Source organism: Anomalospiza imberbis, chromosome 5, assembly GCF_031753505.1.
Source record: "Anomalospiza imberbis isolate Cuckoo-Finch-1a 21T00152 chromosome 5, ASM3175350v1, whole genome shotgun sequence".
NCBI classification, from domain to species: Eukaryota; Metazoa; Chordata; class Aves; order Passeriformes; family Viduidae; genus Anomalospiza; species Anomalospiza imberbis.
This window is the reverse complement of record NC_089685.1, coordinates 6,496,141-6,517,270: the sequence shown is the minus strand read 5'-3', so window position 1 is coordinate 6,517,270 and position 21,130 is coordinate 6,496,141. Positions and strand designations below refer to the sequence as shown.

Sequence of the window (21,130 nt, the reverse complement as noted above, 5' to 3'; positions counted from 1 at the left end):
AGTTTTTCTTTGGTACGACTATAATTCTGTGAAAAATAGTTCTGAGGATGTGCAAGCTCATTGCTGGACTGCAATTAGTAACGACAGCAAAAAAATAATCTTCCCTGTAACATGAACAGGTTTCAGTGTATTGTGGCTTTATTCTTTGGAGTTCCTTGCCCCTCCTGATTTGTACTATTAGACCTGCTCTTTTATCTTTCTATGAAGACCTATTTCACCTAATGCCCATGTTTTCCTGTTAGCACTCCTGTTCTAACATCCCCTCCCTCTGAAACATCCTCAGATGATTCATTGTGATTTGACGTATGTGTAAGTTATTCCTTCTTCGGCCTTTCACATTGATTTGCTGTGTTTTCATTAAGGTTAATACTTCTCAGATGAAATCAGCTCTATTATTCTTTTAGTTTGCTTCTGGCCTAGCAGAATTTCCATCAGATTTTAATCACTGCAGAATCTGTAACCGTCACAGCTCCCATAATAAAACTGGATTCAGGGTAAAAAAAGCCTATAAATCCTACTGTCAAAAGGAACCAATTAACAGCCAGCAAGAGATTACATCTGCTGGGACTACTTGAAATTGAAGAAGGTGGTTGCAAGGAGGCTGATGAATACCTCTTCACAACAGTCAGCTCATGTGTTACCTGAAATTATGGATGAAGCTATAGATGAGCTATAACAGAAAATAAAAATCCAGAGGCTAAAAGTGATAATTAGAACAACAGTGACAACAAGCAAAGTAAAAAACTTACTCGAATTAATGACAAAACTACAAAAAAGAGATTGTCTCCTTTTAGTTGAGATAAAAACACCTGGGAGGACAAGAATAGAACTAATCCACTACAGTTGTTTCTACACATGCTTTTCAGACATAGGAATTTGAAATCCTGTTCCAGTCTCCCACATACTCACAGGCACAGATAAATTTATAATTGTAATAGATTTATTTTGATACGTGAAAATCCACTATACTCTTTTTAAATTAGGTTATATCCATCTCAGTGCTTTCTACCACAATACTGTACAAGTTCAAATGCTTTTATTATAATAAAGAAAAATTAAGACAACATCATAAAAATTAACAGTTCTATAAAACCGAGTGACTTGAGTACAGCAGGAGCTACATACATCAGACCTAGCTGATCTGTTTTAAACCTTACCCACATCTGGCTAAACCAAGAAGTTACATAAGCCATCAAAAATTTAACATCAGATTAGTATGGTCACAAGGGCAGCAATGAAATGGCCATCTGGAGAAAAAGCAGGGTTCACTTCAAATTCTCGATGAATACAGCACTATTCCATTTTGCTGAAAGCTTCTCAAACAGCTTTTTTAGTGTATTACTTTCCTGGTATATAGAATATAAGAGATGAAGTATTTACAGGCTCGCATATATTTTATATATATATTTATTTATTAGATCAGCAAATATCTCATCTCTCCTCTGACTTCAGTGATTCAGCCCCATTCTGCAGAGTAGCCATAGAGCAGAGCACTTCAGGGAATGTTCCTGAAAGGTTTCATAGCAGCAGACACACTGCAAGTTCTGTAGCACATCCATGTTATTAATCCATGAAAACTCCTTCCCTAAAGCAGATTACAACAACATTAGTGACTACACAGCAGGGGAAGAGTTTTACCCTTTTCCCATTGAATTAATAAGCAAACCCCTGAAAACCTCCTTCACAGGACGTAAGAGCTGAGCATTATTTGAGCAAGAAGGAAAAAAACCCAAAGTGTTTGGCAGGTGAAATTTCAGAAGACAAAGAATTGGAGGGCATCACTCAATTAATGCAGTCCATAACGTGAATCTGCAGTGTGTCCAAATCAGGTAGAATTTCTTCACATTTCGGACATGAATAAATTGAAATATTCCGCTGCTCTGGCCAATCTTGACTATTAGTTCCTGCAAGCAGAGAAGATAAATGATTAACTATTTTATTACCCAGTTTTGCTCTCTGCAGCTACCCAGCTGCCAGAATAACCACAGGGAAGCTGTCTGCAGCCAAGCAAAGCTGGTTTAACCTGAACCTAACCCCAAGGGCTGGAGAAGGTGCCTGCAGTACCTCTTTGGACAAGGTGAGGTGAGTGCTCCCGATCCGGCATCCTGGCTCCATGGCGACTCTGCATCTCTGCTAGAGAGGTTCTGTGGATAATAAACAAGTCAAGGGCTCTGAAAACAGACTCCTGTCTACTGGTCATGCCTTTAGTTCACAACTGCTGCTCAGAAACAGGACCTAGAAATGCCACTGCTTTGTGAGATCATGCCAGAGGTCTGCTAAAATCAGGATCATGCAGCTGACACCAGCAGCAGGAGTTGGGCAACCACACACCTAGGGATCTAGGGCACCCTTCTCTAGAAAGCTTCAAGGACTCTCAGCTGTTCAGGGAAAAGTGCAAATTTGCTTTAAGTAGAAAAGCAAGTTATACCATAAAAAGGACTCAGTGTACAGTTAATGTGAAATGTAACTTGATTCAACTACCACAGTACTCAGAACTGTGTACTGACCACGGCCTCCTGGAGAAGCAGCAGATATCCCTGGCACACACAGAGCAAAATTAGCTGCAGATTCACAGCAAACTGAGGCCAAAACCCAAAGCAACTCACATGGATCAACAGGGATATTTTACCGAGCATGAATCATATGAAATGAAAGCTTACTAAGGCACCCAACTAAGAACTAACACACTTTACAGAGATTCTACCAGAAAATTCAGAAGTCAGCCGATTCACTTTTTTTCTCCTTTTAAATTCAAATTAAGCAAGAAATGTCTGCAAAGTCATTTGCCTTTCTACTGAGACACTCACAAAGACAATGTTGGTCAACACCAGTACCCAGAGTAACAGGACAGTGCAAAGGCAGTTCAGCCAAAGTCTGTTCTCACCGGCCAAGATCTTCAAGATTTTGCTGCTCTTTTAGCAGGTATGCCAGCTGGACAGCCAACTGCTCCTTCTCCTCATGGATCTTCTCTCTTGCTGCCCTCTCAGCATGGAAATCAGAACAATAAACCTCCATCTGATCAGAGAAATGAAATCAGAAATGAAAATTTGTAACTTTGAACCGTATTTGTATATTACATGTCAAAATCACAAACTGTATCATAATATGCATCTACTCCAAATACGGCAAAGCCAAGACCTGCACTTCCAACAAGGTGAAGGAGACCTAACACTTTCTGGGCTCTGTAAAAGATACTCTTTTGTGTCTTACCTGGGATAGTATTGTCTCTGCTGTACAGAGGCAGAAATGACGCACAGACAAGCAGTGAGGACGTGACTTGACTGTTTACACTGACAAATCTGTAGCTCAGATAGTGGAACCAGGCCAAGATGCCAATTCTGTGCCTTAAATATGAGGCAAACCCTTTTTAGTCACTCAACACATGGTGGTTTGAGTAAAATCATTCCTAAAACATATGCAGTGATTCTTAAGCCAGTGGTTCTAAATACCCATCTACTCCCAACTTCTGTTTGTTGTGCCAGACTCCAGCATACACAGCTCCTCCTACAGAGCCCTAGAATACAGGTATTTGCAAGGCAAGCCAAGTAAGGGGTGTTATGCTTTGAAGTTGAGAAAACGTATTCAGCATTCCAGAATGAGCCACTAAATACCTCCTGGTTTCAGAATATTGGGTGGGGGAAGCAGCCAGTTTGTGAAGAAGAGCTGATACCTGAGCACGGAGCACAGACATAGTTTCAAGGTCCTCCTCTTGCTTAGCAATTATCTGCTTCATTTCATCTATCTGGAGCTGCTTTGCAGCAAGGGCTTGTTCTGCCAACTCCACCTTTGCTGTCAGTTGTTCCACCACAGCTTTATCTACTCTGTCCAGCTGCAAAGAAGAACTGTGATTACGAGATGTACTCCGAATATGACCCTCTAAGTGAAAGTCTGCTTCTTACTCTTCCTGTCATTGGAAAAGGTTCCCATTTTGGTCACCAAAGGAACGAGGACTAAGGCAGCAGTGGTGACTGATATTTTACTTTAAAGATTAGTTTTGAGCTTTCAAACTACACTGTATCAAGTTAAAAGACAACCCCCTAGTGGACACTGTAAAAGACGTTTTCCTAGTTTCTGAAATTACACAGAACAATATGGCACTTCCGTGGTGCTTCAGTTCCTGACAAGACCTCACTGTGGCAGGCATTCTATTTAAGAATACAAAAATGCTTAGAGATTTACCTTCCCACATTTTTATAAATGATGCTGCAGGAACACTGATGTATCTATCACTTTTGTCTAAGAACTGGACTCTATGCTGCAATCCACTGCAGATTAGACCTTACCCAGAAAACACCATGGAAGTACTGATGTGTGAATAAAGTTTTCTGGAACTGACAGCACAGGAACTATGTTTATCAGAGCAGTGCTGCTATGTTGCATGCAATTATGTAGAAGGGATGACAGTTGTTTCCTGCCCAAATCTGATCCTAAAGATGTTTTCCCATCCCTTCCCCATCACCCCTATTTAATTATGATTTCTTCTTCTGATGAGTTTACCTCTTTGCGTTTCATTTCATCAATTTTTTTCATTGCCTCAGTGAGTTCTGGAAGGACTTTGCTATATGAATCCTGGAGGTTATTGTATCTTGCCCTGTTTATGACAAGAAAAGAGATGAAGGTTTGAAACAATTATTTGAAATCTAAATAATGTTAGAACTTAAAAAAAAATCCACTATCAGCTCCTTGCAAATCAGTGTGCATTCCTGGTGAGAAAAAGTCATACTTTGTGTCTCAACATCTCTCTTCCAATGAGTTGTGTGCTGCTCTGTCCATGGACTAGGTGCAAACCAATGTCCTCACTGATCATCTGCATTTCATATTGAAGAATTTATCACTCAGTTTTTTTTATATGAAGCTCACAAATTCTGTTCAAAATGTAACACCCCTCTTAAGAAGACATCCAAGTCTTGACTCAGACTTCAAGTGAAGGAGAATTTATCAGAATAACCAGAAACAGAGTCCAAAGATAACAAGCAGCTTCTGCAGCAGCTGAAGATGTGTCCTTCAGGAAGTTCAGCCTCTCTGAACAGCTTGGACTGACATTTTCACACTCCTTACATGGACTGCACATGAAAGGGAGCAGGGAGCCAAAGCAAACAGCCTCTCTTTACCTCAGCCTGACCACACACTTGACTCTCCTAGTGCAAACATATTGTAGGGATTGCAGACCTCTTCATTAATGCCACTTTCCCAGCACTGTCACCACCTGACTTGTCCCTGCCCTCCAGGATGTGTCTGCATTTTCCCCTGCTAGTCAGTGGTACAGCTGTTGTCACGTCTCCTCTTCTTCCACTTGTATGTTACACCCGGCTCTGTTCCACCTTGGACTTTATGATTAAAGGAAGATACAAGTCAGAGTTGACAGCTCAAGTATTCCTAAGGGAGGGGTTCAGTAGATGAAAGAATACAGACTTCTACTTCATAATCTACAAACATAGCATAGTTTCAAAGGGTACAGGATACAAAAGTAGTACTTCAGATTCAATTCCCCTTTGGCCAGGTTCCCTTGGACTTTGCTTCTTCCCTGACAATACCTTCCTGGAACATAAAACTAAGTCATACTCACTTTTCTTCATGTGTCTTGGCTTGTTCCAGCTTGACCTCTGCCTGCATGCTCTCTACCTGAAGTTCCAGCTTCTTGATGGTGTATATTAACTGCTGCTTCTCCTCCAATTCTGATGCAGCAGCCAAGCTTTTTCTTTCCAGTACCTGGCACCTGATAGAAAAGGAAAAAAAGGTTGATCTCTTCAGTTCATCCTCTCCTGATGGATTTTTCCCATGAGGCATATAGCAAAAAGAGTATTTGTATGGTTCACTTTAAAAGGCTTATTTTGATGAAAAACATGGAAAGACAAAAATCAGTCTATACACAACCATCAGAAAACAAAGCTACAGAAACCAACATTTATTTTCTTACTATTATGAATCTGAAAAAACTGGAATTTGACAGGAAACTAAGCAAAAAAGTGAGGGTCTTTTATAACCTAAACAATTTTCTTCAAAAGCCCAGACAGCTCATGTGAAAGGTTATAACTAAATCCCTTGGTTTTTTCCCCTAAAGCCAGAATAGGGATTGATTATGTGAAGGAGGAAACAGAAAAGATTTTTCTTTACATCATGAAGGGTTAAAACCCAAATCTTATAATTCAAGGCACTCAGGTTCTATTTGTAGAACTAGGCTGGCAGCTCAGATTTTCTGACAATTGCTGTATTTCTGCACTTCACCACTTACAAAGAAGGAGCACTCTTTAACAGAACTTCTATGAAACAGTTACTTAAGTTGATATTTGTAGAGCTGGTGAGTTTCCCAAGATGGGAGTTGTCATACAAGTATGTACTGGGTGTCGTGACAGAACTTTTGCTCTTCTGAGCCTTACTTTTCTTGAAGTTTCTTCTGAATCAATTCTGCTTCTTTTAACTTCTCATGAGCTTCCTGAAGCTCTTTAAACAGAGCACAAACTTGCAGATTCAGGGCTTCTACTTCACTGCCAACCTTTTAGATATACAAAAAAAGAAAATTATGTATGGACAATTCAAGATAGTAAAGTTACAGGCTAAGAAAGATAAGGAGGAAGTCTCACTCTACAGAAAACATCCTAAGTTAGTTTGCACAGTTACGGTCTATACTCAGTAATAAGGCCTCATCTACAAGGCTCCACAATTATTCCCCACTGCACCCCCTCATTGTTCCACTAAAGATTTACATTTTACCACAGAGGCAAGTAACATGAGCTCTGCTGACAAGAGCCTCTGAAGAAATGCGGCAGTGTACATGGAAACAGCTGCCAGCACAAGCACAAGTGCTGACCTCAGTGTCCACTTTAATGAGGAGTATTGGGTCCAGGCTGTAGCTCAGGCAAAGTGGAGATAAGAGCACTGGAAAACATTAATTAACCAAGACATCATCTACTTTCCCAAGGAATGGCATCTCTTGGCCTGACTGCAGACTGGTCTTGTTTAACCAACCCAGCCCTGCCCTGAAATACTTCTCCTGACCTTCAGAAGGGCACAGGTCTCCAGCAGGTCCCATAGCATATTTCCAAGTCCCATGCAGCACTTCAGAAACTCACACACCTCACATACAAGCACTCTTAGTTGCCTTAGTTGTATTATGCAGTTGCACTGAACCAGCATGGACCACCAAGGATTGCACACTCACCTCACACAGAAGCTTACAGCTGCAAGCACAGAAGTTTAAGCATCTGACTGGAGCTGAATCCCAACCCCAGCACTCTTTCAAATCTTAATTGAGAACATCAGGACTAAGTTTTTACCTGGAACTGTGTCTCAATCCAAGATAGTTATGCCCCACCATTGTAATCCCACCAGAAACATGAACAAACCTAAAGCAGGTGCCATATGAACTCCACATTTAAAGTCTGTTTTACAGTATGCTGTCACTGGATCCTGATCCAACAGCTGACCTGGGCAGCAGCGAGGAAATTCACACAGTCTAGATGATTTCCAGAGAAATCATTGCAGAAATTTTTCTGTTTCTGTCTGTTTACTGGGCATGGCCAGGGCAATGTGGTATAACTGCAGTTATGCCAAGGTTCCCGAATACTTGGCCCCAGTCCCACGCCTTTGCAGTGGCTGGTGTAATTTAGAACCACCTCTAAGATACATCAAAGTTCACTTCCATTACCTGTGCAGGACAATTGCCCCTTGCTCCCTGAGTGCAAGTGGAAATTAGACCCTGAGGTTGGTGACCTCAGCAAGTCAGCTGTATATTGTTATATCTTGACTAAGGACAGGAACTTACAGCTTCTGAACTCTCTTCTTCCTGTTCAGTTTGTGTCCCACTCTCCAGGCAGTTTCTGGTCTCCTTCTCCAGCTTTGACAGTCTGGAAAAGAGAAGGAGCCAATAATGAAGGATTCAGCTTATGCATCAGGTGAGATTGTGACTATACAAGGATTTCACGCAAGTGATGACTCTCTTTGTAACATCACAGCCACAAAAAAACCCACAAGGCAGAATGGAAAGCACAGACATGCAGGAAGGCCTGCACAGTCATGGGGGTTCTTGAAGAACAGGACACTGTGCACATTTAATTAAAATGGATGTGTAAGTCTGCAGGTGTGATGAAGGTCACGGCATTCAGTCCAAAGGGACTGATCTTTGGTACAGTTCAAAACTGCCAACTCTTTGGAAATAGGTCATTCTGTTCACTGAATCCAGTGATTAATATTGTCTCTGTTTTCCTGTGGTATTTTCAGGGGCTGAGGTTTCTAAGAATTGTTTGGTTATGGCTCATTACCTCTTCTAGGAAAACCACATAGAAGCAATTACTGTGACACCAACTTTTCATAGTAGATAATGTCTTACTCTGTTTCTCTGAAGTGAGGATCTGGAACTTCTTGGGGAATTTGCCACTCCTGAACAGTCATGCTGATTTACAATCACAGAACTGAGCTGAGACAGACCCTCATACAGATCTCACTGTGGAAACTCTCTCTTAGCAAAGTTTGGAATTAAACTTATTTTAGACATTTCTAAGGAGCTTTTGCAAGCTCACACACTGCTAAATGTAGCCTGCCAGTATCATGAAGAGGACTACAGTCCTGTTTTAGACATAGTGATTTGGTTAAGGCCCCACACAGAGATGATTCATACAAAGCCAAATAACTACAGAGGAGTGAATGGAGAGAACAGCCTCAACTAGTCATCCTATCTTTCTGAATAACCCAGGGATAGTTCAAACCCAAGAGGAAATGGATAATTTGCCTTGATCTGTGGCACTTCAGGAAATCAAAATAAAATCCCTTGGAAGAAAACTGTGGTTTATCCCTAAATGGACAACCACAAAATGTTATTACAACCGACTGCCCAGGAAATTCCCCAGATCACACCAATATTTCAGCTTGTTGCTGATCATTCAGAGACTTGGTAACTGCAGCAGCCCTGAAAGAAAACAGCTCCAAATGTTACAGTGTGCCTACTTCATACCTCTCTTTGTGATCCTGCAGCTCCTTCTCAAGTTTTTCCCTCTTCTGAGTTTCATTTCTAAGGCAGCAGAGCAGCTGGCTCACAGTTAGCTCCTCAGACTCCAAATTCTTAGATTCATCTGCAGATTTGCTCCTGCTTCAAACCAAACCAGAGGTAAATAACAACAGCTACCCCTTTAGCAGCGCACTCCCTAACCCAGTCTGAGAAGCCACCAATTCACACAGTGCTGGAAACCAGTGCTCTGTGCAAAGGGCTCATTCCCAATTGCCAAGAGCCAAGACCACTAGCCACAGCCCCTGTGTGTGCAAATGAAGAGCACAGGCAGTCCCCTTCCGGTGGAGGGAACAATTCAGCACTTAAGCAAGGAAAGCAAAAGCAGTCATGACAATACAAAACCCAATGCATTTATTCTGACCTATTTTGCAGCCCTTTCTGCAAAGTGCTGCCCTCTATTCCTACAAACAACTTTTTCCCCAATAAAGCACGGAACATTTCTTATCTCTGCCTCGCTCCTTTATGGAAAAAAAAGCATATCCCACTAAAAATGGTCATCAGAAAATCACTTTCTTGTTCAGAAAAAAATCTCTTTAACACTTTACCCTCCTCACATTCTATAGCTCTTTTCAAAATCATATTTTGCTACTGTAAATTGAACCAGAACAAAACTCCAAAAAATAGGATAAGTGATAAAACACTGTGTTCCATTATATCCATTTTTATGGCCATCTAGACAGAAAGTCAAAATCCCCGAATGGTATGGAAGACAAGCAAGTTAGACTGTATATTTCAGAGTCTCAGCTGTAAAAAGTTCTCAGCTCTAAAAAGTCTCAGCATGTGTTCAAAGTTCTACTTTTGTAGTTCAGAAAAGAAAGCAAAGCAGAGTCTTCTGTGTGCTTCTGAGAGCTAGAAACCTCTGGTGAGAAAAATTCAATACCCAAAAGACAGTGTTCAGCCAGGATATTTTAAGTAAATAACTTTTATCAGGGGATTTTTAGTGCAGTTCTACCCTTACAGAAATAAATCCATCCTGAGTGGATCACATTTCATTGAACCTGTTAACAGCACCCATCTAAAGTTTCAGCGCTGGACAAAGACACGTGGTGACACTGGAAATATTTTAAGAGGTACGTATGCTCCCTGTTCTTGTAGATATGGCCCAGATTCTCCTCCAAAGGTAAGCAGGTTCCACAGGGAATGTCTTCTCATAATCAGTGTTCTCACAAGCCACAACTAACAACAAGCTTCATACTTGCAGCTTGGTCTGTGGTCAGCAACTCTTTCAGTTTTGTCCACAACTGTAACATCCTTTTTTTTTTCCTCCTTCAACTTCTTATCTGCATGCTGAGGGACAAGTTTGTCTGACATTACACTGAAGCACTGTTATCCCTTGCAGTGACATAGGAGTGACAACGTGGAGCAGAGCTTTCTGGCCTGCTATGTCCTTAGCATTCTCTGTATCCTTCCCTTTCAAAAGCAAAGGCAAAAGTAAATTAGAGTTCAGCCAAAACCATCTAGCTGCTAAACTGGGCAGTATCCAAAATGGAAAGCTGAACAGTATCAGATGTCTATGTCCACGAGGAGTAAAGGTTCAGCCAGGGGCAAGAAAGTCCCTTGTGTCCTGAAGCCGATGTAAAGATCAAATTTTGAGAAGTAACCTGAACAGAATGCTGCTATCTTAAACCCAATAACCTGAAAAGTAAGGACTGTATTGCACTGTGTGTCTACCCCATCATGGATACACTTCATACCAACCACACTCCAACAGAGTCAGATCTCAAAGACTGTAAGACCTCTGACTCCTACCAACATCAGTATAATTGGGTAGAGGACAGATATTCTATTAGATGGTCTCCAATGATTAGGAGGAAGAAGTCCCTGCAGCCTCTATCTTTGTCTTTTCTCTGTGGCCTCCCTTAAAAGCCTGAAGAGTTGGCAAGTCAGAATGTCCATAAATGCCTGGCCAACTGGCCAGAACATGCACTCCCTCTTGTCAGCTAGTAAAAATTGGAAGGAAAAATGTCAGAGACCTGAGGGTCTTACTGCATGCTAGGAGGTAGAGCTACTGCAATGGAGGGGTGCAAAGCCAAAGAAAAAGAGGATTTTCTAGTGCATTCCTCATAGAAAAGTTCCCTTACATTGAAAATGAAACCCGAGGCAGAAGTCTGAATCACACATACCACACAAGAACCTACGTACATGCAGACAGCAACATTACTGGGCATTTCACCACTATTCTCTTGATGTTCCTTTGCAGTTGTATTTATTTCCCCTTCCTAGGAGAGAAAAAACCACTATTAGCTCAGTATTTTATCTAAGCAGGACAGGAGGACTTTATTTATTTGAGTTAAAGAATGAAGAAAAACAGGGAGAATTGCTATCATGGCAAAACACAGATAAATAAAAAACTCCCACAGATAATCTTCATGTTTAGAAATTCTTAATTTAAATACTTCACATGACTTTCCCTGTATCTCTTCCAGCTTGATTAGAGAATAGGAACAACAATGAGATTTGCCCTTCTCCATTCATCAGCAACTCCCACAGCCACTCTCCCCTGTGAAGATGACTGGGCACCACACAGCAAGTCAATGGCATTGCAGGTAACTTTCAATATAAGCCAAGAGATCACTCTCCAGCCTCCTTAAAGAACCACTCTTCTTTCCCACTACAAACCCCACTTCTTGACGAACTCCCCACTCCTACAAACCCCGCTTTGTAGTCCAAAGGAGAATCCTTCTAGCAAATAAAAAGGAGAATGCATCCCTAAGTATTCTCTGACAACTCCAAACAAATTTTAATTACATTTTTAAAATTTCTTGTTGCACATCTACTTTCCAGAGAGAGGATATGGGGAATAGAGGGGTAGCAGAGGCCTGCATTTTCACATTTCAGTTTGTGAAGATTTCCAGACATAAGAACAGTAAAAAAAGTACTTTTTTTTTGCCTCTAGGGAATACTCTCTAGAATTTTGCACTCAAGTTTTGTTTGCCTGCATCTCTATTTATCTGTCAGTAGGAAGTGAAGTAAGCCCCATTTTCAAAAGAAAATGCCCCGTGTTTATGCACAGATGTTGCCCCTTAACAAAACATAGTACTGATGTTCCCAGAAATTTCAACTAAGACAAGACTTAACATTTTTAACTAGTGCAACAGAGGCTATCTATGAAACTAATTTGCTTAGAGCTTTAAAGTGGAAGGACAAAAACTAATTCCAAGTCCTTTACCACTACTTCTACACTATCTTGTAAGACACAAGCGCTCTGTGGCAGGTAATGCAGGAGACCAAAGACTGACAGAATTATTTAGCCTGGCACCTGGCTGCAGGTTACTGTGTTCCTGTTGTTCCCTTTACTTACGTTCATCCCAATCTCCACAAAGGAATCCTCCACTGAGATGTTCAGCTTGACCTGCAGCTCTGAAATGATGGCGAGCAGATCTGCCTTCTCAGCCTGGAGCCGCTGCACCTGGGACTTCAGCTGCCTCACTTCCTTCTCGGGAGCCATGCTGCCCTCCTGGGATAAACACACCCTGCATTAGCCAACCAAAAGGGAACTCCAGCCAAGGAGCACACAGCCTGAATGTAACAGTGTCCCATATCCCTTCTCTTCTGTTCAGGCTTGCCTGAAAACCCACAGTACAGACCCCTAAAGGATGTTCTGGTTCACTCAACAGCAAGAAGTCAAAACTGTGAAACCAAGTAAATCAAACACTGGACATCCCACTGCCAGAAAATATGGGACTGCTTCTCTGAATGCACACATAATTGGGATGTAAATTTTTGCCTGAATCTATGCCTTTTGCTACCACACAGGGTATCAACTGACCTCCAGAATTACTGCATTTTTTCACCCATATCCCTATTCTTCTTCTCCCAAATCTAACCAAGATCCAAGGAAGAAAAGACCATTGGGCAGTGAACTTTCCCACACACCCCATTCTTAGCCTTTCCCCACCTGCTACCTTCTTTGTATCCCATTTCTATGTATAAATCTTCCCAATCCCTTGACCTTCATACAAAGTCCTATATCCCTTCCATAAAGTCTCTGTTCCTCAGAGATTCTCCCCAAACTTCCCTCTTTCCAATCATGATCTTCTCCTTTGCTTTCTGCCTTTTCCCTTTCTGTACCTTACTCAAAACCCTCTCTTAGGCCTCTACATAACCAGCAAGATTCATTTTTTCCTCTCCTTTAAATGCTGCTCCCCATCATGAAACTTTCCCTGTGAGTTTGTTTCTTCCTTATTTTGTAATCTGAGCATCCACCTCCTGATAACGCCCTTATTACAGCACATACCATCAACGCAAATTCTGAACAATTCCTGGAGTCTGAATTATATTCTAAGATATGATTATGCCAAATCTCCAAATTATCTCTGTGTTGACAGTGTCTCTCATCCTACAATACCACTCTGTCCCTCTGACCTGCTGCTGGCTCTGATTTTGTGCTTATACTGTTAAGAGGATGCATTTAGAGTCAGTTCCAGGGAAGAAGAGAGATTTTAGATCTCTCAAGAAGGCTGGAAAACTCTGGCAACAGCATGCTTCACAAGAAGTTCTACAACAGACAGAAAGATCATAAATCCTCTACTTTCCCTTAAAAAATATTCCAGATTTATGAAATTCTGAACAACTTATGAAATCCTGAATTTTCTTGACAATCCTGAAACACAGCTTTCAGTCTGTAAAGACCGTGTAAGTAATACTTACACAATCACACTATTTAAACATGACTTTCTTCCCCCTTGCATCTTCTGATCTTATTGGCCAATTTTGATTTACATGCTGAAACATTTCTTACAGAGTTCCGTAAAACAGTCAGGAGGAAGGGAGAGTCTGCCAGTGACTGTTGAAAAAAAGGTTAATACACTAATTTTTCATCAGACAACAGAGTTCTGCATGGAACTTCTTAATTAACTTTTCACATGACTGTTTGGGACACAAAGCAGGTTTTGTTTTGGTCAGCTTTGCCCACAGATTCCTTCAGTACCACCTGCAAAATGTTGCCTGGCTACTGTGCAACCACCTGCAACATTAGAAATGATGTGTAACAGAGCCAAAGGCAGGACACAGAGAGAAAGCTCAGTCACACTCAAATGGAGCAGCAGAAGCAGAGATCTAATCTGACCTCAGCAAAAGAGCTTTCAGAAAAGAAGACTGATATAATAAAAACAGATGACACATATTTTTTTTTTTGCTTGTTTACATGTCAACTTCTCTCTGGAAACACAATACAAAAAGCAATTAAATGATCATGACAGACAGATAATCTAATAAGTAAAGGGAAGGATAAAGTAAAGAGATATCCAAGAATAAATGAAAAATTAGCAAGAAATGCTACTTCTTATTGATTATGCAAAAAAGTTTAATTATTATTGTTTACTAAATGCTAACAAAAAAAGTAAATTATTTCAGGTGTGCCATAATTTTCTGTTACTACACTCTGAAAGGCTTCACTTTATAAAGTAAGTCAAGTGTAGACCATTTCTTACCGCTAAGGATAAAAATGGAGATATTAACTAATCTCCAAACCACCCCAGTGTGATGAATCTTAGACTCATAGAAGGGACTGAATGTTCCAGAGTTTCAATTCCAAAGCATGTCAATCTAACCAATTCCTTATTTACCATTTCAGCTCCTTCTTCTCTTTCCTTTAAGCTCTGAAGTTGCTGCTGTAGCTGTTCATTTTCAATGCACTTGGCCTGCAAGCACTGCTTTGCCTCCTTAAACTTTAACTCGTAAAACTCTCGTTCTTCTTTCTGCTTCTCTCTCCAGGTGGAAAGTTCCTCATATCGGTCCTTCATAGCCTGGTTGTGCAACTTCATGGCCTCTAAATGGTAGACAAAGAGAAGACATTGAATCACATGAATCCTCTGTCCATGAAACAGCAGATTTCCACTACACTGAGCTCAGCATTCTTCAGCATCAAATGGGTTGGCAATAATTGGGTGTGAAATATGAGCCTCTGTCTGGCATACCTTAAATACCAAAACTAAACTTATCATAGTCCGTTAGCACTTTAATAAATGCATTTAAATCCACTGCTGAGATCACATGCCCACACTCACTGACTTCTTGACTTTTTCCTAAACCAAGAAGCCAGAAGGACTGTTCACAAGAGATACTTGGTATCTTGCTCTGTGTGGTATTTACAAGATCAGCCCAAATGAAACTGCTGAAGTGAGCTTCTGAAACTACTGAGACTTGGCAGGGAAAACATCCTAGACTGGTAAATTACTGCATGGAAACAGATGCTATCAAATCAAATGTCTCAAATATGCCCAACAATGCCCTCCCCCAACATCTGGTTAAGATATGATTGCAAGCATTGAAAAAATATACCAAACAACTTACAGCCAAGTTAGTTCCCTGTGAGTAACAAAGTCAGTATGTAACTGTAATATCAGTCTTACTATTGCAAAATGCTGACAAGATTTTTAGGCAGAGTCAGTGAAATTATTTTAGACGTGCTTTTTTTAAAGCAAACAACTCAAAGCTGGTTACTTAAAAATCCTTTATACTTGTACTTTCCAGTAACTTCCATTACATCCTGATGTCATATGATAAACTGCCCATAAATCCTTCAGATTATGAAAAAAGAAATAGTCTGGAGAGTGATTCTGCATGTTATGGGTTACACCAGCTGTAAATATGTCCCAGAACATTATCTTCTATAAGACCTTTTAGCAAAATACCAGACGTACTTCTACAAACAACTTTCCTGCTAGATTCCCATGAGACAGAAAAGTTGGACCACATTCAAAAATGATTCAGGAAGAATTTAAACACTGGTGTAAAATCACAACATGGGGAATACGTGACTTCATGCTCTGCTGTCAAATAAACAGTGAGATACCTCTTTTACACAGAAAATTCTCAGATCCCCCAGGTTTTGCTCTAGCCATTTAAAGGAAAAAATAACTGACACCTAAATTCCAGATCCAGAAGTAATTGTATCTCACACAAAGGACTCAAATAATTAGGAATTTTCAGGGAAGGCTACTGGTTTCTCCCAGATGTACCCAGCCATAGCCACCACTCTTTTTTGAAGTATGGAAGGTACAGTATCCACCCCTCCTAATGCAGCTTTGGCAAAATGTTTGTGATGGATCAAACAATTCTACAGTACAAACCAAAAAAATCCTTTAGAAGTTGGTGAGCAAATAGCACATCATAGGAAGAGATTTTTCATGTCACCCTCTAAAATACACAGTGCTTATATATAAAACTCAAGAGCAAGCAAGTCATCCTTACATTGGGCTGTTCTCCCCCTAATCTACCACACCAATTCAATTTGATGTGTGCTACCAAATATCCTATTGATGTGTATTATCAAACTGGCCTTGTCACTTGCAGAGTTGTTTATACAGCAAATGCTACTCAGCAAGGGCAAAAAAGCACAGAATTCATACTCATAGCACAAACAAACCCTTCAGAAGAGACTCGGGGCTCTTGCATTTTAAGACCAGCACATGTGTGCATTCACCTTTTAACTCATTGTTCTCAGTGATTAATTCTTTCATCTGCTGCACCATCTCTTCTGGGGTGTAGGTGTTAAGGGCTGGGGGAGCCAGGCTGTCCACTCCGTTTTCCATCTTACTCTTGGAATGTTCTCCATTTTCAGCAGGACGGCCCTTCAACTTGCTGGACATCTCCGAAGCAGCTGTTACAAGGTTTGCCAAGAGAAAACTTTTAATTTCTTGCCCAATTTATACAGAAAGCATTATCACACACTCATTTTATTAACACACGCAAGCCACATGCCTTGTCACAGCACACAGGCACCTTCAATCCCTTTACCCCGCTAGACCAGAGTAACCGTGAGTCTGCGTTAATCCCCCAGGGGCCTACAACACATGATGCTCAAGACGTCTTTCGGGCTAACCAACCCTTCCTCAGGAGCCCATTTCTCTGCGAATGAAACGAGTCTCCCGCCTCGCCCACTCCGTCGCCATCCCTGCCAGCGTTCGGGCCCCGCCGCCCGCGCGGCCCTGTCGGCGCCCCGGCGCAGAGCCCGTTTCGCTGATTTCTGACTTTCATTTTCGCTTTCCTGTCTCCTCTCCCCGATCTCCCGCACACCCCGCCGCGGTGCTGGGGAGGCTGCGGCGCCTGCACCCGCCGCTGCCCAGGCACGGCCGCTCCGTCCCTGGGCCGGACCGGCCCCCGGGAGCCGCAAAACGGCGTTTCCCCGCCTTGCCCTTCCTTCCCGCAGGCCCACCCGGGATCCGCCGAGTCACCGGGCGAGCCCGGCCATGGAGACCGCCACCCCCGTTCTGTGCTGGCCTCAGGGACCTCGTCCCCACTCACCCCTCACGGCGCTCCCATGGCGGCAGCGGCCCCGCTCAGCTGACGGACGGACTGCCCGCCCTCCCCCGCCTCCTCCTCCTCCTCCTCCTCCTCCTCGTCCCCCGCGGGGACCTCCCCGCTCCGCGCCTCCCACCGCCCGGGCACGCCGCCTTCGCTCCCTTCTCGCTTTCCCGGCTCCCGCCCTGAGGTCCGCCGGCGCAGCGGGGCGGGAGCCAAGTCCCTCATGGAGCTGCAAGGTGGTGTGGGGAGCACTGCCCTTCGGGGGAAAAATCCTGCGGGTCGATGAGGCTGGACAAGACCTCTGAGATCTTCGAGTCCCGTTTGTGACTGAGCACCGCCTTGTCAACCAGGCAATGGCGCTGGCTGCCACTTCCAGACTTTCCTTTACAGTCACCTCCAGGGACAGTGACTCCACCGCCTCCCTCGGCAGCCCGTTTCAATGTCGAATCACCCTTTACGTAAAGAAATTCCCCCCAGTGTCCAGCCTAAACCTTCCCTGGAACAGCTTGAGGCCATATCCTCTCATCCTGTCGCTAATTTCGTGGGGGCAGAGCCTGACCCCCCTCCGGCTACACCCTCCTGTCAGGGATTTGTACAGAGCGATAAGGTCACTCGTGAGCCTCCTTTTCTCCAGGATAAACAAACCCAGCTCCTTCAGCTGCTCCTCATAGGACTCATGCTCCAAACCCTTCCCCAGCTCCATTGCCCTTCTCTGCACCCCCTCCAGCATCTCAGTGTCCCTCCTGAATTGAGGGACCCAGAACTGAGCGCAGAACTCGAGGTTCTGCGAACTCGAGTTCTCACCCCTGCCCAGTACAAGGGGAGGAATGGCTTCTCCTGGCATGAGCCCAAAAGACAGGATCGAGAGGTGGGTGTGAGGTGAACAAAAGGGAACGCTATTGCACAGGACATTTTAGTGATTTTTGCTACAGGATCAAATCAATTAGGAAGGGGTTTGCCATGCTGTGGGGATATAGTCCATTAATGGCTGTCAAACAATGTGGTTGGAAGCCTTTAAATGGCAGATTCCAGCGATGGGGTTGGCTGGGGTCATTCACCCTGCACAGCTCCAGTGCTTTGTTACTGTGTTTAGAAGGATGGGGGCCTGGGAGTACCTCAACTGCCTGCTCTCAAGTAACAAAGCCAACCAGGACATTTTGGTTCTTTCGTTTACAATATGAAAAATTGTAGCTAAAATGTCATTTTCTGATGTGGAAAATACATGGCTCAAAAATTAGCTCTTTTGATTTTAAAATGCTGCTTTGCCATGTCTTAGGAGTTGTGAATTGCCTGTTGTTAAATAAAATCACGCCTTTCCATGGGCTGGTCTCCCCAGCTGCCCTCCAAGTGCCACAGCCAGGGATTTCCCAGGATGAAGGAGAGAAGTAAGGTGCCTGTTGGATGGTGCATGGTGGACACTGGCAGGAAAGAGTCCTTTTACAGGTTCAGCCTTTAAACAGGGTGCAGCTTACAAATCTCCCAAGAAATAAAGCCAGCAAACATTTGGGACCACTACATGGTGCAAAGAACAGGTCTGATAGCAGATTTATGCATGCTGAGTCCATAATCCATGTGCTTTTTGCTTACACTGCTCATGAGCAGAATCTGTCTCCTTGATGGTAGAATGAGATCTTCTCTGTGGGAGGGAATATGATTTTGGAATTGCTGTCGTCTCCCATCACTGCAAGTGGCTGGATGTTAGACAGGAGTGTATGGGAGTTAGACAGGCAATAAAGAAACCTTCTGAGAGACTGAGGAACAGAAGTACTAGCAGCTCATCATGGCTTTTTATTTGAGCTCTGAGCTAAGTTCTTGCAGACAGCAAGACCTTGCTGCACATGCAGCAAAGAAAATTGAGTTTTACTTGTCAGAGGAGTTTAAATAAACATTTGCTCTTTTTTTGCACTCCTGATGATAGCTGTTTGTTCCCTCAATAATCCCAGGTCTGGTTTTAGTACCCAGAATTAATTTTTGGGAACAGATCTTATTTAAGCCACAAATACCCAAGTTTTGGAGGAGCATTTTATCTTTTCAGTGTGTGCTTCACTGCCAGTGAGATTTATGTATCTCACAATGCTTTGAAGAGATCCAAATGCAAGAATAGTCCTTGCTTGCAGTTCTAAAATGGAGGTGGGTTGCCTGGAAGCAGAAGTCATATATCTGATTCTAATTGGAATGAAACACTTGCTTTTTAAAAGCCAAAGAAAAATTAGAGGTTTTGTAGATATGGAACAGAGATAAATAACCAAAGAGGCTTTATGAAAAAAAAAATGTGAGACAATTTATTTACATGAAAGAAAAAATGGCTTATGTCTAAGGAAGATTAAAGTATTTGCACAAAACTCTTGTTGCACATCAGCCTTGTGGGAATACAAGAGATGAAGCAATTGTTTGGGCCCACCTATTTTATTCAGATATTTTTTTCACCACAGTTTCTCGTGTGATGAATCCTTTTGTCCATTCTGCAGGTTACAGGTGACACACAGAAATGAAATGTGTGGGCTCTGTGTGGGAAGGAGATCTGTTCTGACTCTCCTGGTGAGTGGTCTGAACTGCTGGGCTGAGTTAGGAATAGCCCATCTCTCTGTGCCATACGGCACAGATAATAAATATTTGGAGGTAAGAGGTATAAAAGTCTCCAGCTTTCCCCAAACCACTTCATAACATTTGTTTGCAAAAAAAGACATTGGTCAGCTCTGGGTCTGAGGGCTCAGATGCAGTCAAGTTACGTAAGAAATTTCCTTGTGGCATCTGAGCCATGGAAACAGTATTTGTGTACACCCTGACTCCCTAGCAAATGTGGGACAATTCAGTTTAACTTAGTCTGAAATGATGAAGAATCGTGCAGAATTATCACATCAGTCTGGGCTAACATCTTAGGTGTTGTTTTTGCAGTTATCTGGGAGCTGAGTCCTGAGAATCAGCCAAGGCTTGAACTTTGGAAAGCTTTGTTACAAAGAACACCTCTCTGAATATCTCTACATATATACACTCAGGGCTTACAGTTTATCCATCTCTCCGTCTGTTGTGGATTATGTGGAACTCATGTGCCTCTGAATCTCTTCTGCTGGCTTTACTCTTTCTGTCTTTCAAGTCTCAGCATTGCCTTCTTGACTGTTGCTGCAGTAGCTGCTGGAAACTCCTGATTTTGGCCAGGATCCCATGGGTAATGTACAGACATAGCCCAAAGACTGACTTCTCTCTCAGGACACAAGGAATAGGCACTATCCTGGTCCGGATTGTGTCCCCTGAGCAGGTCAGGTCCCTAAAGAGGCTTTGCTTTATTCTGCCACAGAGCTATCTGCACGTCTGTGGAAGAACTACTAACCTTGATTAATACCTGGGCCTCTTGCCAGCATAAATGCTGGAGTGTTTGTTGTGACTTCAGATTTGCTGATTAAGCTTAATTTCCAGCTGACAGGTAATTTGAAAACACCATAAAGATATGTTCTTTGCAGGCTTTGAGCAGATTAGGTGGAGGAGAGGGGTTATTATAAAGCACATCCAACTTCTGCAGTCAGCAGTACTCTGTGATGAATGTCACCATAACCTAGAGAGAAGTAAGATGATGAAATGCATTCATTTCTTCCAACAATTCGGTGCTACCATGGCCTGGAGAGGGCTCAGAGCCAGCTGGTAAAATTTACATTATGCAGAGTCAGGCCTTAGATTACCATCTAGAGTAAAACAGCTACAAAGAGCATGGAAGTCAGATGTATGATCTGAATGTTTGTCTGCCACTGACAGATCGTATGACATGTTAAATCTGGGATCATCGCGGATGTTTGATTATCAGTCCAGTATTGCATCTATTGCTATTGATACTACTCTTACCTTCCAAGGGAAAATCATCAAAAAGGAAGCCCAGGAAGCCAAAAGGTA

The 21,130-nt window shown here is 42.5% G+C and overlaps 1 protein-coding gene and 1 long non-coding RNA gene across 5 annotated transcripts; one reads left to right on the top strand and one right to left on the bottom strand.

Annotated features, from left to right (window-relative positions):
* Window positions 1-922: 922 nt before the first annotated feature.
* On the bottom strand, window positions 923-17,330 carry OPTN (optineurin). 4 transcript variants are annotated; one of them, XM_068189497.1, is made up of 14 exons: window positions 17,249-17,330; window positions 16,428-16,640; window positions 14,569-14,771; window positions 12,303-12,458; window positions 11,144-11,220; window positions 8,948-9,082; window positions 7,763-7,844; window positions 6,378-6,493; window positions 5,567-5,716; window positions 4,498-4,591; window positions 3,671-3,829; window positions 2,885-3,015; window positions 2,065-2,144; window positions 923-1,904 (listed from the first exon to the last, which is right to left on the bottom strand). In XM_068189497.1, the coding sequence occupies exons 2-14, from the start codon at window positions 16,591-16,593 to the stop codon at window positions 1,783-1,785; spliced, it is 1,671 nt and encodes a 556-aa protein (XP_068045598.1). In that variant the 5' UTR covers window positions 16,594-16,640; window positions 17,249-17,330; the 3' UTR covers window positions 923-1,782. The 4 variants fall into 4 exon arrangements, with proteins under 4 accessions (XP_068045598.1, XP_068045599.1, XP_068045601.1 ...); XM_068189498.1 differs by having other exon boundaries at window positions 16,428-16,604; XM_068189500.1 differs by having other exon boundaries at window positions 8,948-9,079; window positions 16,428-16,604.
* On the top strand, window positions 1,901-3,040 carry LOC137473653 (uncharacterized). The gene is made up of 2 exons (XR_010998909.1): window positions 1,901-2,456; window positions 2,766-3,040. It is a non-coding gene; the product is annotated as an uncharacterized lncRNA (long non-coding RNA).
* Window positions 17,331-21,130: the final 3,800 nt, after the last annotated feature.

What these genes read in the sequence shown, in the direction of transcription:
- OPTN (XM_068189497.1), bottom strand. Translation starts at nt 16,593, where the DNA reads ATGTCCAGCAAGTTGAAGGGCCGTCCTGCTGAAAATGGAGAACATTCC. An exon ending in TTGTGGAGATTGGGATGAAC is followed by an intron (nt 11,221 to 12,302) that starts GTAAGTAAAGGG and finishes TTTCTCTCCTAG; the next exon opens with GAAGGGGAAATAAATACAAC. An exon ending in AATCTTGAAGATCTTGGCCG is followed by an intron (nt 2,145 to 2,884) that starts GTGAGAACAGAC and finishes TATTATCCACAG; the next exon opens with AACCTCTCTAGCAGAGATGC.